At 59.1% G+C, this 17,027-nt stretch overlaps 1 protein-coding gene across 2 annotated transcripts; it reads right to left on the bottom strand.

Moving 5' to 3' along the window:
* Positions 1-623: 623 nt before the first annotated feature.
* On the bottom strand, positions 624-9,165 carry SSTR3 (somatostatin receptor 3). Of its 2 annotated transcripts, XM_059681624.1 has the most exons (3): positions 8,446-9,164; positions 8,087-8,250; positions 624-4,209 (listed from the first exon to the last, which is right to left on the bottom strand). In XM_059681624.1, the coding sequence occupies exon 3, from the start codon at positions 4,172-4,174 to the stop codon at positions 2,897-2,899; it is 1,278 nt and encodes a 425-aa protein (XP_059537607.1). In that variant the 5' UTR covers positions 4,175-4,209; positions 8,087-8,250; positions 8,446-9,164; the 3' UTR covers positions 624-2,896. The 2 variants fall into 2 exon arrangements, with proteins under 2 accessions (XP_059537607.1, XP_059537608.1); XM_059681625.1 differs by lacking the exon at positions 8,087-8,250 and having other exon boundaries at positions 8,446-9,165.
* Between the last annotated feature and the right edge of the window lie 7,862 nt (positions 9,166-17,027).

Raw genomic sequence — 17,027 nt, 5'->3', positions numbered from 1 at the left:
GGCCTGGCCTGTGTAGCTCAGGCAGGTCACTGGACCTTGGGGCAATCTCTCCTCTCCCGTTAGCCCATCGTGGGTCCCTGGCCTTCTTGGGGAAACTCTCCCGGGTTCCCCCAGACCCCCTGGCTAGTCTCCCTTTGCCATTGTAGACTGTCCCCCACCCAACTCCCACGCCATTGGTCAGCCAGACTGTTCATCACAGAGTCCTACCTTCTCTCTGGCTGGGAGGATGGTCACATGACCCACACCTGGCCAATCATGGCACTCTATCACCTTGTCTTTGGTTATTGGCCCAAGGGGCCACCATGTGCCCTAGTTGGGACCAATCAGCTTCCTTCCATGAGATTTGAGATTTGGATACAGGAAGAAAGCATAACTGCTGCTTTTGCATGAAGATCTGTAAGATGAGAGGCTGAGGCTTGTCAGGGGCATCTTCCACGTCCCCTGGAGGCCTGGGCACACAGAGCTGAGATGGACTCAGGGAGCATCTGATAGAGATGGACGCCCATACACACACCCACACACACATGCACATGATCTAGACACACACACACACACACACACACACATGCACACCGATCTAGACACACAGCACCTGGCAAAGGAATTGACCCAGGTCATGGCTGTTGTCATGTGCCACCATCTTTATTGACGAGAGCTAGGGGCAGAAGCGGCAAAGAATTTCTCTAAGGGGCCTCCCAGCCACCCTTGCAGAACAGGCTTCCCTCCCTGTCCCAGGAATCAGGAAGGTGGGGCGGCCTCTGCACTTGGACCCCCGGGTCCCCTAAGGTGGTGAAACACTCCTCCAGGCCCTGTCTCCCTGAGCCTCTGACCCCCAAGTCCACCTTCGTCATGTCCTCACCCCCAAGGCCCAGATACAGAGGTGAAGGAGAAGGGGGTCACCCCCCCACCTTCAGGGTGTGTGGCAGTTTACCTGATGTGACTTATTGTCCTCCCCAAATCCAAGGAGGCAGGCAAGCTGGGACAGCCACCTCCATTTTATGATGGGGAGACTGAGGCCCGGAGAGGTCGCGGCTGGCCAGGATCTGAGGTGAGTTGAAGATGTGGGTCCCCCAAGCTGTGGTCCGTGCGCTTTCCCTGAGGACCCCTTGCCCCTGCAGGTGGAGGGTTTGGGCGATTTAGCCAGAGGTACCACCCTCCCCGGGGCCGGTCTCACTGTGGCTCTCAGGGGTCACCTGGGGGAGGGAGTCCAGGCCGGTCCAGGCCAGCCTTGGGCAGTGGTCTCTCCCTGTCGTCTCACCTTTGTTGTGGTGGTTAATCCTCACCCGAGGATATTTTTCCATTGATTTTTAGAGAGAGTGGAAGGGAGGGGTGAGACGGAGAGAGAGAAACTGCAACATGAGAGAGACACATCGGCTGGTTGCCTCCCGCATGTGCCCTGACCAGGGCCGGGATGGAGGTATGTGCCCTTGACTGGAATCGAACCCAGGACCCTTCCGCCCACGAGCTGACACTCTATCCACTGAGCCAAACCAGGGAGGGCCCTGTGGTCCCACTTTTTTGTCTTGTCTTGTCTTCCCTGGGCCTTTCCAGCCGGCAGCCCGGGGGATTCAGAGGGCGAGAGGCCTGCTCCGTTCTACCAGGCCCTGCTTCTCAGCACAGGCCAGGCCCAGCCCCTCTTCCCAGCACTGATCGGCCTCAAGGGGCTGGCCCTGTGCCATTCAGAGCATTTGCTCTCCCACCTGATGGCATCGTTTTCTTGGGACTGTTGGGCCAGGCAACTCAGTTTCATTGATGCAGCAACTGGGCTCAGTCCAGAGGGGCCAAGGACAGCTCCAAGGTCATGGAACAGATCTATCCTCCACCCGCATCCTCCTTCCCTCCTCCTCCTCCCTCCTGTCCTCCTCTTCCTCCTCCTCCTCTCAGCACTCACTGTCTTACTCTCTGCCCTTCCGTGCCGGTCTCCTGGTCAGGTCCCTGCCTAGGTCAGCGAGAGGGGAAGCACAGGGATTCTTCTCCTGTGAGCTCTCACAGACCCAGAGACACCCCCCTCCCCGCTCCAGGCTCCGAACACAAGTGAGCTGCTTTGGGGATTCGTGGGCTGCCCTCAGCAGGGCCCGAGCTAGGCTTCGGGTGGCCTAAGCTTATGCATGTGGGGTCCCTCTTTAAGAAAAGTGATACAAAATTCCAAGTACAAAATTAGGCTCAGGGACTCAGAGGGCCCAAGCAGCAAGGGACCCTGCAGCTGGACTTAATGAGCTTCTTGGAAAATTTGCTTCTTCTCCAGTCCAGGATCACAGGAGTCCTGGCCCGACCGTCTGGCAAGAGGGCCTAGAGGTTACTGGGTGTTCAGCAGGTGAGGCCTGCAGCCCAGAGAGAAGAGCTGCCTCAAGGCCTTGCAGCAATAGAGGAGAGCTGATGCGGGCCTGAGCCGCCTCACACCCACCCCCCACGGGGCAAGATTTTCTTCTACTGGGAGCTTGGGGGGGGGTGGTGCTGGTCCAGCTCCCTGTGAACCTGGGCCCCAGCCCCTCTCCTATGAACCTGACTCTGAGCCCAGGAAATCCAGGCCTTGGTTCATCCTCTGAGGACCCAGACTCAGGCCAACCCACCAGGATGCTCTGTCTCTGAAGGGGACGCCAGTCTGCACCTCTCCCCTTAACCTGGGCCCCCCTCAGGAAGGTCAGCCCAGCGGTCATGTCCCTCCAGCCTTCTCATCCGGCAGCGCTTGTCTAGACTGATGACTCCCATCCCTGAGTCACGGAGGAGGACACGAGGCCCAGAGAGGGCAAGTGACCTGTCGGAGGTCACACAGCGAGTTTCAGCAGCAGTGGGATCTGAACAGCCCATCACGGGCCCCTGGCACCTTGGGTGGCAGGCCCGAGACGCACCCACAGCCTGTGCTCTGTGCTTGGGCCGCGCTGGCCCTCCACCGGCCCTACAGGCAGCTGATGTGCAGGGCGCCCGGCCTCTCCCCCGCGGAAGGCTCTTGGGGCAGGGACTGCTGCTCCTTGCTGGGCACACAGCTGGGAGGCAGCGCCTGCCTGCTGGTGCCAGGCTGTGTGATCTGGCTGACCCGGCCATTCATCTCCTTCGCGTCCCCCTGCTTCCCAGCCCCCTTCTCCCCACCCTCCTCTCCATCCTCGTCCTCTGCCTCCTCCTCCTCCTCCTCTGTCTTCTCCGGAGGTCCAGCGGGGGGCTCCTGGCTTCGCACCCGGCGGGAAGGCCGGAGCAGGACCCGGCGGAAGCCCTGCTTGAAGCGGTAGGAGAGGAAGCCGTAGAGGATGGGGTTGGCGCAGCTGTTGGCATAGGGCAGCGCCACCACCAGGAAGTAGAGGCCGAAGAAGGCGGGCTCCTCGGGCAGCGGGCACACCACGTTGATGATATTGAGCACGTAGAAGGGCATCCAGCAGAGGACAAAGAGCGCCACCACCGCCACCACCATGCGCGTGACCCTGCGCTCGGAGCGCCGCCGCCGCTGGCACGAGGGCGCCCACACCCGCCGCCCCGCCGAGCGCATCTTGACCACGATGAGCAGGTAGCAGAGGCAGATGACCAGGAGGGGCCCGAAGAAGCCCAGCGCGGCCGTGTAGATGATGAAGCCGGCGCGCCAGGCCGCCGCGGGCTCGGGCCACTGCATGTGGCAGGTGCTCATGCCCCGGGGCACACCTGAGAAGACCACCACGGGCAGCACCACCACAGCCGAGGCCACCCAGACGGCCGCGCTGACGGCGCGCGCCACGGGGGCGGTGCGCCAACGGGCCGAGCGGGTGGGGTGCACCACCGCCAGGTAGCGGTCCACGCTCATGACCGTGAGGCAGAAGATGCTGGTGAACTGGTTGATGCCGTCCACGGCCATGACCAGGCGGCACATGAGGGAGCCGAAGGGCCAGTAGGACAGGGCGTTCTGGGCGGCCAGGAAGGGCAGCCCCAGCATGAAGAGCTCGTCGGCCAGCGCCAGGTTGAGGATGTAGACGTTGGTGACCGACGGGCTGGCCGTGTGCCGCAGGACCACGTAGATCACCAGGGAGTTGCCCAGCAGGCCCACCACGCACACCACCAGGTAGACCAGTGGGATGAGGACGCCCCTGACGGCCAGGCCGGCCGCGCTCGGGGCCACGGACACGTTTCCCAGGGTGGTGTCCAGGAGCCAGGCCGAGGCGTTCTCGGGTTCCGAGGTGGCGGGCACCGGGGAAGGATAGCCAAGGGGGTCCATGGCGGAGGGAGGGCGGTCAGCAGTCCGCTATCGGCCTGGAGGAGGGAGGACACAGCCAGGTCATGGCGCAAGATGGCTTCCTCCCAGCTGCCCCTCCCTCCTCATACTGAACTTGTGCTCGGCCAGAGTGTCATGCACCAGCTCGTCACTGCACAGGCCAGCAAGGTATCCCCACTTCTCAGAGGAGGAGACTGAGTCTCAGAGAGGGAGAGTGACCTCCCTGCACCACCGTAGCTACGGTGTGGTGAGGGGCGCCGGCTTGCCTGGCTCTAAAGGGCAGGGACCAGCGCTGGCCTGTGTCCCCTCGCCTGTGCACAGGGTGAGTGCTACACAAATGTCCAATAAGGAATCAATGGATCATTCAGTCAGCCAACGACAACATAGGCCCTTTCCTTTACACCGGTGCTTTCCAAATATTTTCGATGCCAGTACATTTCACATAGCAACCAATGGAGTCATATTGTCTCATAACGCAACTCCTGCCCTTTCTACATAAGATGGTCCCAGCCCGCGGAGCCCCGCGTGGATCACCCACTGCTATAGACAATGTGTCTCCCACCAAAGCAATAAATCCTAACCCCCAGTGTGATGGTGTTGGGAGCTGATTATGTCATGAGGGTGGAGCCCTCATGAAGGGGATTAGTGCCCTTATGAGGCTCCCTTTCCCGTGCCCCTTCCGCCAGGTGAGGACACAGCAAAAAGATGGCCATCTATGAACCAGGAAGCAGGCCCTCACCAGACACCAAATCTGCCAGCACCCTGATCTTGGACTTCCGGCCTCTGGAACTGTGAGCAGTAAATTTCGGTTGTTTATACATCTGTCCCCCAGTCTATGGTAATCTGTTGTAGGAGCCCAAATGGACTGGGACACCCACCAACAGGTCTCAGCCCTCACATTTGAAAACACTGCTGCATGTCATGGTTCCTTAACCTTGAACTTGGGTTTCCAGATGAACTTCAGAGCATCCATGAACCCCGAAAACTCTGAATGCCCAGAGCTTTCATCAGATTAAGAACCACAGGCTCAGGAGTACCCCTCCCCTGGGAGTCAGAGCCCTTGGGGACCTTTTCTGCCTGCCCCAGCCCACGTGCAAAGACCCTGCCCAGGATGACTGGCTGTGCACCTGGGGAGGGAGGGCTATCTGGGGCCTCTTCTCCCCCAGAGGGAGACTTGTAGAGAAATTCAAAACACACCAGAGCAGCGGTCGCCAACCCGCTCTCACTCAGCTGCCTCCCCCAGCCCTGGCAAGCCAGGTCTCCCTGAGATGAGGGCATTTCAGGATGGGTTTTGAAGCATCAGTAGGAGCACATCCCCCAGCACGGTGGGAACCAGCATTCCCACGTACTGTGTTAGGGCCCTTCTTGTCACACCTCCCATGCATGATGAAGAGCTGGGACTCCTCCTGGCTCCCCTGCTGGACTCGACTCTCCCTACGTGTGGAGTCACTCTCACTCAGCTCTGAACCTTTCCGGTCTCCCAGCTGTCCCTTTCACACCAGCCCGAGCTCTGCATCCGTGTTTGAGGCACCATCCAAACGAATCAGAGAACCAGAGGGGACAGATCTTAACACGGAGGGAGGATGCATTGCTGAGAGTGGAGACCCAGGCCCCCGGGAAAGGCCCCCCGGATTTGCTAGCCTCCCTCAGCCGGACTTCCTGGCTCCCAGGAGGCCCAGTTAGAGACCAGGCTGGAAGCTGCGGCCTCCTCTGGGCCTGGACCTCCCCCTGCTTCCTAATGACCCTCCCAGATCCAATATCTTCCGGCCAATCCAACACTGGGGGTTCGCATTGCCCTGTCAGGACCCTGCTTTCCAGATGCAAAGCTCCGGGAAAGGGCAGGTGCCCCAACTCGGAGCAAGCATCGCTGGGTGGGCGAGCCCGCCTGTGTGCCCTGCCTGATGATCTGGGGTTTCTGAGGGTTCTGAGTGCCAGGCAGGGCGATGCCGAGAATGCCAGAGCACCCCTTGGCTGTGGCTCCCCCTGAGGGCACCCCAGGCTGGCTGGGCTCAGAGCACCCCCTCCCTGTCCTCATCACCCCAGGCCCTCATCAGCTCCCCTGGGCCTGGGACCGCATCTCTAAGGGAGGGGCTCTGGGCAGTGGCTCATGGGGTCCTAGCAGTGTGGCCAGCTTCTTGTCACTGAGCCCGACTGCCAGGTTCCCGGCTAAGCGGGTGACACGCTGCACCCCGTGGTAAGCATTGTGTCTGCCATTCCCAACATGCAGACCGGGAACAAAGGGAGTCCACACGCTCTGGTCACAGAGCTGTGAAGGGGCAGAGCTGGGAGGACCCACTTCACAGGCTGGCAGACTGAGGCCAGGCCCGGGGAAGGCACTTGCCTGGTGCCACGGTGGGTCAGGCCGCCCAGCTGGCTTCCAGCTCTCCCACCGGCCTGTTCAGAGCTCTTGCGGCTCCTCAGGGCCTGGAACTAGTAGGACCATAGACCCAAATCCCTAGACTCTTGCAGGCCTAGAAATAGAATTGTAGATTCTTAGAACTGAGTTGTGGTCATGGGCTTTTAGATCCGTGGCCTTGAATCAGGGAATGTTAGCGTTCCAAGTACCCGAGCCAGCCCTCCTGAGACCCGGGATCGTGGAATCTGGGACCTGAGCCCTGGCCTCCTCCGGGAGCCCTGCGTCACCCACCCATCCCCCTTGCCTCCCTGTCGCAGATCCTCGTTACAGCCTCCCCGCCAGGCGGCCAGTCCAGCCCAGCGATGGAAGAGGGAGGGGTGCTGGGCTCCCAAGAGAGGAGCAGTGAGCCGGGCAGACCTGATTGCCAGGCTGCAGCGACAGATGCCCCCAGGGAGGCCTGAGGGTGAGCTCTGAGGACAGCCTCCCTCTCGCCGGTCACACACGTGTGCCCCCACCCGCACAGCACACGTGCTAACGCACAGGGTCCTGGTAAGATACAGGGGACCCACTAGGCCCAGCTCCTCCCAGAGCCCCAGCCCCCTCACGAGATGCCCTGCCTCCACCTTAATCTGGACCCACCTCCCCTGGCCAAGTTCAAGGGGCCAGGGCGCCAAAAGCAGGGAAGAACAGCTTTCCGGGGGCGTCAGCCAGACCTGCAATTTAGGTGTTGCCTTTTCTTTAAGGAGCCGGAATCCTGTGCCTGATCCAGTCCATCCCGGAGGAGGCTCTTCCTCCCTGTCTGGCTTATCTTGGCACCGTTTGCCTGAAAGCTGGGGGTGGACCCCTCAGAGGACTGTTCAGGGGGACGGAAGCCCAGAGAGGGCGGGTGGCGGCCCTGAGCCCCACACAATTCAGGAGGGCGGGATCCCTGACGCCCCATCGGTTCTGCATTTGTCTGTCCCCACCCCCCCCGCCCCTCTAGGGTGCTGGCTCTTGGGTGCAGGGACCCTGCGCACCTAGCACAGCACCCAGAACATCAGAAGATAGGACTAGACCAAGACGCTCGGCGAGTAGAGCTCTGAGCGAGGTGGGGCCTTGCCCCTGGGCAGACGCCTCAAACTCACATTATGAAACCCTCCCAGGGCCCCCGGGGGAGGTGTTCAGAGAAGAGGAAGTTGAGGCTCAGAGAGGTTCAGCAAGTTGCACAAGGTCACCCAGCTGGTGAGCGGGAGGTCAGAGTTCAAACTCAGTTCTGTTTACTCAGAAACCATCAGTGCCCCCTGGCCCTGGAGGCCTCGGGCTTAAAGGAAGCGGGCACTGGGCCAGCCCGGACCATGCAGGCTGCTGGCCCCTGGCCAGCTGTGTTCTCTGTGCCCTCTGCTGCCCCGGGCCTTCCCCGAGGAGGCCCCAGGTCACTGCCCACTGAACACTCCCACCCCAGGCCTGGCATCTGACCCCAGGAACACGCCCCACATGCCCGAGTTGTGTGACCTTGGGCCAGTCACTTCCTCCCTCTGGGCCTCAGTTTCCTCCTGTTAAATGAAGACACGCGTACCCACCTCCCGGGGTGGCTGCGATTACACGGGAGCGTGCAGAGCACGGCGCCCAGCACAGACAGGGGGCTCAGGAAAGCCGGCGCGTGAGCGGAGGAGGCCACGCAGCACGATGCATCTGGCCGCGTCCAGCTCCGACACGGCCCTGCAGTGATTCCCAGATCCGAGAGCTGTGGTGCAAAATTCCAAGATGAATGGCCCCCCACCCCCACAGCCCACCCAGAGGCCACAGGAAAGCCCCTTGGCCCCCTGGGCCTCCCCACCCTCGCCAGCCGCCAGCCCCAACCTCCCAAATGTAGGCTGGGCAGAGGGGGAGCTCCAGGACCCCACCCTCTGGGACCCCCCCCCAGCCCCAGACTCCTTACCTGTCCGTGGGGTGAGGGATCCCCTCCTTGCTGCCAAGCTGGTTATCATTCTGTTGTCCCTTCTGCCTGCACAGTCCCCAGCTGCCCCCAGGGCACCCCTTAGCTGGGGTCCCCGCACAGTGCCCCCTTCTAGACCGCTTGCGGCCCAGGCCCCCTCCTAGGCCCGCAGTGGCCACGTCTGCCCACAGAGCCTCTTCCATCTGGTCTCCAGCCCTGACTTCCCGCTGGTGCGTGGTGCGTCCCCCCTCATCTCCAGGACATGTCCTGGCTGGAGGGCAGGGACGCAGATGGGGTCTGCAAGCAGGAGCCTGGGGTGGGGATGGAGGGAGAAGCCTCCCAAGGAAAGAAGAGAAATGGGGAGCAGGGGATGATAGGAGCCAATAGAGATAGAGGGAAGGGGGGTCGGTCGGAGGTGGAGAGAGAGGGAGAGAGAGAGAGGACAGTGAGTGGGTGGAAAGCCAGAATGAGGGGGAGTGATGAGAAATGCGTGACAGTGAGAATAAAAGGAGGAGGAAAGAGAGCGAGAGAAGGGAAGAGAGGGAGAGATGCGGAGAGAGGCAGGGATAGAGAGCGGGGAAGGAGGAAGGGGAAGGAGGGGGTGGCAGAGAGAGTGACAGAGAAGGATTGTGCCACAGATGGTGACATGGAGAGCCAGGGAAGGAGGGAGCAGGAGTGGGGGTGTGGGAGGGGCTGGGGGAGGGGCCCAGGGGCCAGAGAGCAGGTGCAGGGTGAGGGAGGAGGGACAGCAGGTTAGGGGAGGAGGCTGGCAGGAGGGGGAGGCCTGTTACCGGGGAGATTTCAGCCACCCACGCTGGCCTTGGCTCCTGCAGGGTGTGGAGAGAAGAGGGTGGTACACAGGAAAGCTGGGGGCTGAGAGCCAGGGGCCAGGGAGCCCCTACCCCAGGCCACCATGGCACATGTCCCCTAGGGTGACGCTGGGTCCCAAGGCCAGGTGGGTGTGGCAGTGCCACCAGGAGGGCTGACAGTGTGGGGTGAGCATTGGAATGGGAGTCCTGTTCCCAGCCACAGGCTGGACACGGGGCACGGAGGAAGGCCAGGGGGCGGGGGGCGTCAGTCCCGAGACTGGCTGAGTCTGGAGGGCCTGGGCAGGGCGGGGCGTGGGAGGACAGGGGCCAGAATAAATGCTGCAGGCTCTGGGGCCCAGGAGGCAACTCAAAGCTGCGGAAAACAAATGTCCACTCTTCTACATTGACAAAACTCAAAACCTAATAGTAATGATTAAGGATGATGATTTGTGATGCAGGTCTACTGCTGAGAAGAGCAGAATTCTTTGGGGGGAGATAATATTTGGCTTAATTGAAATTCAAAGGTAGTATTTCCCATCATCAAATCGGTTGGAAGTGGTCACTGTGAGATCTATTCTTAGCTGGGAGGCGACGCAGCCGCAGGCGGGGGCGCCTTGGCCCCTGGCTCTAAGGTGCTCTGCCCGGGGCCTGCGCACAGGCCTGGCTGCCCCAGGACACCGTGCCCAGCTTGTGCTGACTTGCCAGGGACCATGAGTGAGTCGTCCCGTCTCCAGGCCTCAGTTTCCTCATTGGGATCGTGGGGAGGTGAGACTAGACCAGTCCTAAGATCCTCTTTCAACGGGAGCGTCACAAACGCTAAGGGTCCCTTAGGTGTGGGCTGCTTCCGGCCGTTATCCTACTTCTCGCCACCACACTCGCCACAGTAAGCGGCATTAGTGCATTGGTTTACTGATGAGGAGGCTGGGGCTCAGAGAGGGGAAGCCGTCTACTCAGATCACACAGCAGAAGCCAAAGCCTTGCACCAAAGGCGTGCTCTCGAGCGCCTTGCCACTGAGCAGCCTGCCCCCTTCTCAGGAGGGCAAGGGGATAACAGTCAGGAGAAAGGCAGGAGTCTTTGTTGAATACCTACTGTGTGCCAGGCACTGTCTGGGCCCCATTCCTTAAAGACAGAGCTGGATCCACTTGATTGTAAGGCTGGTGTGTAGTAGGCCCTCAGAGAGCCAGGAATCCGGTTCTTCCAGGGGTGCCATCCTGGCTGCTGCAGCACACAGTAGGACCAGGGACACACCTTCCTGCAGTCCTCACTCTTCTGCCCAGACAAGTTGGTGAGGAGTAAGTGGGCTCTGGGGGTGAGGGAGGGTTCCATGGCACTTGCCCCTCCCCTGCCCAAGGCCTCCAGTGGCTTCTCATAGCCCACCGGGCTTTATACTTCCCCAATCTTGCCGCCTGTCCCGCCCCTCCCCCGGTCTTCTCATCTACAGATCCCTCCCCCAGCCTGAGCTCCAGGCACCTCCAGTCTCATTCATTCATTTGTGAAGTCTGCCAGTCTCTCATTCATTCACGAGACAGGGGAGCTCAGAAGGCCTCTGGAGAGGTGAGAGAGACTAGGCAAATGTCCAGGGAAGAGCATTCAGGCAGAGGGAAGGGCAAGGTCTCCGAGCTGTGGCGGACACTCTCACCCCACCCCTGGTGTGAGGTGAAGGAAGTCCTCCTGCAGGTGGAGCCTTCCATGCCCTGGGTTAGCTAGGCCCCGCCCCCAGACAGCCCAGGACCACGCCCCCGGCTCCCCATAGCCCCGCCCCCAGACTTCCCAGAGCCACGCCCCCTCCACGAGCCTCTAACCCAGCCCTGGGCAAACTACAGCCCGCGGGCTGGATCCGGCCCGTTTGAAATGGATAAAACTAAAAAAAAAAAAAAAGACCGTACCCTTTTATGTAATGATGTTTACTTTGAATTTATATTAGTTCACACAAACACTCCATCCATGCTTTTGTTCCGGCCCTCCGGTCCAGTTTAAGAACCCATTGTGGCCCTCGAGTCAAAAAGTTTGCCCACCCCTGCAACCTGAGCTCAAGACTCAGCTGTGGGGGCTGTGTTCTCCGTGCACGGCTGTGAGCTCGGGAAGGGGAGACTGTGTGGGTCCCCACTGTGTCCCCAGGCCTGGCACTGGCCTGGCCAGTAGGCATGTGCTGCCTGTTTAAGGAGGAAAAGAGGATAGCTAGCTGGCGAGGGGGGTGGGCAGGGTGGCAGGAGGAGGGAGACTGTGCTGAGTGGCTGCTGGAGGCCGGAGAGTGGTGAGGAGTCGCGAGCACCCAGCTGGGGACAGGGGGGACCTGAGTCCAACACCCACTCCCACCCACGGCCCTTTGCAGCAGAAACGACCCTGACCAGCCCTCCCCCTGGGACGGGACGGGCAGAAGGAGGAAGTGCAGCTCTATACCTGTGAGCTCTGGGGAGCAGGCGCCGCTGGGTGTCTGGGAGACATGGGGTGGCCCTGCCCTGCCTGGCATTGCGGTCCTGGTGTGTGAGGCCTGGACCTGTCACCTCATGTCCCTAGTAACCTGGAGGGGCTGTCTGGCCTGCCTCCCCAAGATAGGACGATGCTATATGTGTCTTTTCATCACACCCGGGCCCTCTCAAACTAGAGCCACGTCTCTCCCCTCAGACTGGAGGGCTCCCCCAAACCCAACAAGTGTGCCTCCACCATCAGACAGGTGGTTTCTCAGGAGCTGGGGCCCAGGCTCCCCCCACCCATGAGAGCCAGGGCAGAACCTGCTCCTCCCCAGCACAGAGCCTAGGCCAGAGCCAACCACAGAGCGGGGCCGGGCCTCAGCTGCAGATGCTGGGTCCGTCCTCTCCAATAAGACAAGTGGAGCCCAAACACCTTCCCAGCCCACCCCCTGGGGCTTTGTGACTGGAGTCCCCATTAAGGTGTCTCCGGGTTCATCAGTCCCTGCAGGGTCCTGGGGTTGAATCTCAGCGTCAGCATTTCCTAGCTGTGTGATGTGACTTAACCTCTCTGAGCCTCAGTCCCTCATCTTCAAAGCTACTGCATAGGGTGCTTCAAGGATGGAATCACTTAACCCGCTTCTACAGCCGCCGGTTCTTTCACACTCGGAGCCAGCAGGCTTACCAGGCACGTTCTCTTGTCAGCACAAGAGAGCAAGCTCAAGGGCGAAACACATTCAGGTCTCTCCTAGTGATGCGTATGCTAGCCACCCATTGGCCAAAAGCAAGTCACCTGGGCCAGGTTGCATCAGTGGAGTGGGAAACGACACGCATGGCCTGGAGGGAGGGGCGGGGGATGGGACTGAGATTACCTGCTAAGCACCATCAAATCTACCACCGCCCCCACTCCCACCCCAGGAAGCAGCCTAGGGTCTCACCCCCACATGCCCGTAGCCAGTAGCCAGTGGCCTTGGGTCCGGAAGTCTCTGGCTGGAATCTCCCCGCCCGGGCTTAGAGAAGGATGGTCGCCTGGCTGCACAGTGCAGAGGGAGAGACCTGGAGTCCAACGGCTCCCGAAACAGACTTCGCCATCTGTGGTGTCTGGGCCCCTCCTTGGGAGCCGCCTGGGGTTCTGCCAGGCCAGTTGGTTTGCATCTCTTCAGGCTCCGCCCCTCCTCCCGCCCCGCCCCGCCCCCAGGGAAATGCAGGCAGGTGGGCTTGCCTGTCCGGGCTGTTAAATCATTTACCACCCTTCCCCCTGCTCTCCTGCCTGTGCTGTGGTAGGGGTCACAGGTGTCTCCTGCTTTCTTTGAAGATGAGAGTTTGTGTTTCTGTTTTGTGTTCTCCTTGTTGTCCTGGCTGCTCTTCAGCGAAGTGCAGGAAGCAAAAATCTCTCTCCCCTGGCACCTGAGACCAGAGTCTTCCTTTCGGTATAGAGTGCGCTGCTGTGGTATTGTGAACCCAGCCACAGGCCAGGTGTTGATTTACACGTCTGGCCCTCCCACTGGCCTCAGAGCCCCTGGGAGCAGAAGGCTGGGTCTCACCCTGCTCTTCACTTTCAGCTCCTGCCCCAGAGCACATGGGAACTGAGTTGACTTGAGCTTCCGGTTATACAGATGGCTGCTCATCCTTCCACCTTCCTCGAGGCCTTCAGAAGTCTTCTAGAACCATCCTAGACCTTTGCCTCCCTCCCCAGAGCCCACCCTGTCCTACTTCCCATAGCCCACAAGGCCTGGATGCAGTCAGGTGGCCCTAGAGGCGTGGAAGGACAGGGCAAAGACATACATAGCGTTTCTTGTGTGATGGGAGAGTGAAGAGGGGAGGGAGGAGAGGTAATCAATGAAAGGAAAAGACAGCAGGGACAATTTTTCTCAATCTGTTGAGATTTTGCTTCCAGGCATATCTTATTTTTGGCTCAAATTTTTATAAAAAAAATTTTTTTTAAAAAAAAAGATAGCAGGGACTTGGGCTCTGAAAAGTTGGTAAAAATTGTTGTTGAAAAAAATGAAAATTGGCCCTGGCCCATGTGGTCCAGTTGGTCGGGCATCGTCCTGTGCACCGAAGGGTTGCCAATCTGATCCCCAGTAGGAGGCATGCAGTAGGCAGCTGATTGATGTTTCACTCTCACATCAATGTTTCTCTCTCTCTTCCTCTCCCTTCCCCTCTCAAAATCAATAAAAATACTTTTTTTAAAGATTGAAAATTGTTTCAGTGTACCATTTTATCATCTCCCATGAGTCTATGGTTGGCTGGGCTCAGCGGGGTGGCTCTTCTGTTCCATACGATCTTGGCTGGGGCTATAGTCATCCGGGGGCTCGACTGGGCTGGTACATCCAAGATGGCTCATGCCATAACTGGTGCCTTGATGGCTGGAAAGCTGGGCTTACTGTGTATCCAGCATCTACCAGGTACTTGCTAGGGTCACGGTGAACCATTTAAGCACAAGGTTATATTTCCTGGGCTCTCTGAAGATTCGGCAGCTCCCCACTGGGCTCTAAGCTCCTAAGAGCAGGCCCTCCCTTGACCTGCCCTCAAACCCTGTGTTTGGCACACAGCTCAATAACTATTTGCTGAATGATTACTTGATTGAATGAATCAGTGCTGTATACGCATCTTTGAAGGCATCTGAGAAGCAAAATCATGTTTGTAAATGAGGAAATCCCCCAGGTTGCCGGGTGGAGGTCGGAGTATAAGCCGACTGTGGAGGCTGGGATGCCGATGAAGAGGCTGTAATGACTGTCCAGGGAAGAGATGCAAAGCCCAGAGCAGGGGCTGGCAGTGGGCCAGGTAAGGGGGTGGGCTTAACAGACATGGGGAGGCAGGCCTGGCCAGAGTTGGTGACAGTGAATGCTGGGGTGAGGGCGTGGGAGGGTCTAGGGGCACCCCTGGGCCTCTGCTGTGGAAGAAGGAGCAAGGAGCAGCTGGGCTGCGACGGAGAGCCCCAGGTGAAGGAGTCTTGTTGGCTGGTGCTCCCCTGCCCACCAGGCAATGATTGCATGGGACGGAGCCAAGTCTGATGCATCGGACTGAGTGGCTGGGTGCTTGGGGTGGGGGTGGTTGCTGTCGAATGAGTGAGCATCACCGTGTTGACAGCTTCTGCCCACAACCAGCAGTTCTTCCTGTTTCAAAACAGGTTTCTCTTTCCTACCTAAAGCCCCCCCCCCCCCCCCCCCCGCTGTCCTCAGCCAATTTGCAGAGCAAAAACAAGTGACTTGCCCCATGAACAGTGAGTGCTGGGCACCTGAGACAGTGGGAAAAGCAAGGGGCTAGAAGCCCTGAGACCTCAATTACAAATGCCGCCAGCTGACAGTAGGCCTGGCCAGCGGCGAGGAAACAAACAGGTGGTCTCATTTTCATTTTGTTGCTGTAATAAAGCAGCCGTTGGCATTGGCTCAGCTGCCCATCAAAGTTGTCAAGGATCCAGGCTTTTTTCTCTCTCTCTCTCTTTCTGCTCCTCTATTCTTAGCCTGTGAGTGGGCATCTTCATGCGGCTGGCTTCAGGTTCGCAAGATGGCTGCTGCAGCTCCAGACATCACATCCGTATTCAAGGCAGGAAAGAGGGCAGAACAAAGGGCATTTTGGAGGGGGCGGGGACAAAAACATCACAGATGCCACCTCTCCAGCTGACTTTCACTTATGTCTTGTTGGCCAGAACTGTGTGATCTTGGAACCCCCGCTGCCAAGCAGGCTGGGAAAACAAGTATTTTTGTCTGGGGTTAGATACATTGCTGCTCTGCACAGAACTAGGATTCTGATAGCAAGGAGGAGGGTGCCGTGGCAGAGAGAGGAAAATAGTGTCTTAATGAGCTGAGCCCTAATTCCTGTGCCCTCCTGTGCACCCATGTCCTTCTCTGCAGAACAGGAGCTGCTAGTCCCCACCTCAGAAGGCGAGGAGGAGAGTTAAATGAGCTAATAGGTGCCAGGTGAGACCCACAGTGAATAGATAAATTCTACTGACGTCATTGGAATAAAGCAGTGACGTGTCCACTGGGGTAGGCATGCAGGGAAGTTTGAGGAGCCGAGGAAATTGTTCGAGGAAAGGGGACCAGATCCGCTGTGCAAAGGCTGGGGTGGATGTGGCTTTGAGGATGTGAGAGTCCAGTCTGCCCGTGGAGGTGTGAGTGCAGGAGGAGAGAGGGAGCTGGGGTGTGGCCAGGCCTCCGGGGCCCAGGAAGAGCAGGAAGCAGAAGGAGACCCCCCCTCAGACTCTGGCCCCAGGAGAGGGGGCACCTCTGGGCTTTGAAACATTGAGGATCCGGGTAGGGGCTCGACCCACCACATCTGTTTCCATCAAGTGTTGGTTTTACCGTGAGATTTTTGTTTCATACGAGAAGTCACTTTAAAAACATAAACTCGTCTGAGCTGAAACTCATAAAGGCGGGGGTTTCCCCCTGCACTCACTTCCTTTCAAGAGGGCGAGGCTCGGGGAGGCAGGGGAGTGAGAGGGTCCTGCCTAGAACGTCAGGACTTGGGGGGCAGCGTGGGTGGCTGGGGCTCTGGGGAGAAGAAAATAGAGACTCAAAGCAATTCACAGGGCTGGGACTTGGGGACTCTGAGCTGTCAGGGGCGGAGTTTTCTGTCTTTTTTTATTCCTTTATGTTAGCCTCTCTGGATGCCAGCTAACTAGGTCAGGAGCTCCTGTGCACGCCTGGATCCCCGCGCCTGGACCTGTCCCCGCCCCCCACCCCCCCAAACCTAGAACAGGACCTGGCCCAGAGTGAGTGCTCACTGACTGTGCGGAATGAGTGGGGGAAGTTGAGATAAAGACGTGTCATTGTCCACAGGAGTGGGGAGTCTGGCATTTGTAACTTGGCAAAGACTAAGGTGACTGACTCCATACCGGGCACTGCCTGCTTTATAGATGAACTTCTCGATCCTTCCAACAGTGCCAGCTCTCCTTTAAAGAAACTCCCCTTTGCTTAGTGCCTGCGGGGACTGGCATTGCTTCCTTATGCCCTTGGACACCTTCCTGTGACCTCCAGTAGGAGAGGCCGCGAGTTTCCAGCTGCCTGACACCCATGTTCCCAAATTCCCCGCAAGGCTCTGTGTCTCCATGTAGGGACCCGCCCTCCACCCTGGGGGTGTGGCTCGGCCCAGCAGAGCCCAGCAGCTCCCTACCAAATACGACTGGTTGAAATGGGACCCAAGACCTAAGCTGGTCCCATCAGAGTACATCTTCATTGGAACTTCGCCTGGGGCAAGCACTTGCTCTTTTTTGCTGAACTTGAACCTGGAAGGACAAAGCCCTGGTAGTCGCTTCCTGGGAATGAACCAGACAGCAGAAGGCAGGGCAAAGGGGTCCAGGAAAGTGAGCCCCGATGACGCCATCTGAGCCCCCTCGATCACGCTGCACCTGAAGACATGATA

The sequence above is a fragment of the Myotis daubentonii genome, chromosome 2, assembly GCF_963259705.1.
Source record: "Myotis daubentonii chromosome 2, mMyoDau2.1, whole genome shotgun sequence".
NCBI lineage: Eukaryota > Metazoa > Chordata > Mammalia > Chiroptera > Vespertilionidae > Myotis > Myotis daubentonii.
Note: the sequence above shows the minus strand (reverse complement) of the source record. Positions and strands in the feature narration are given on the sequence as shown.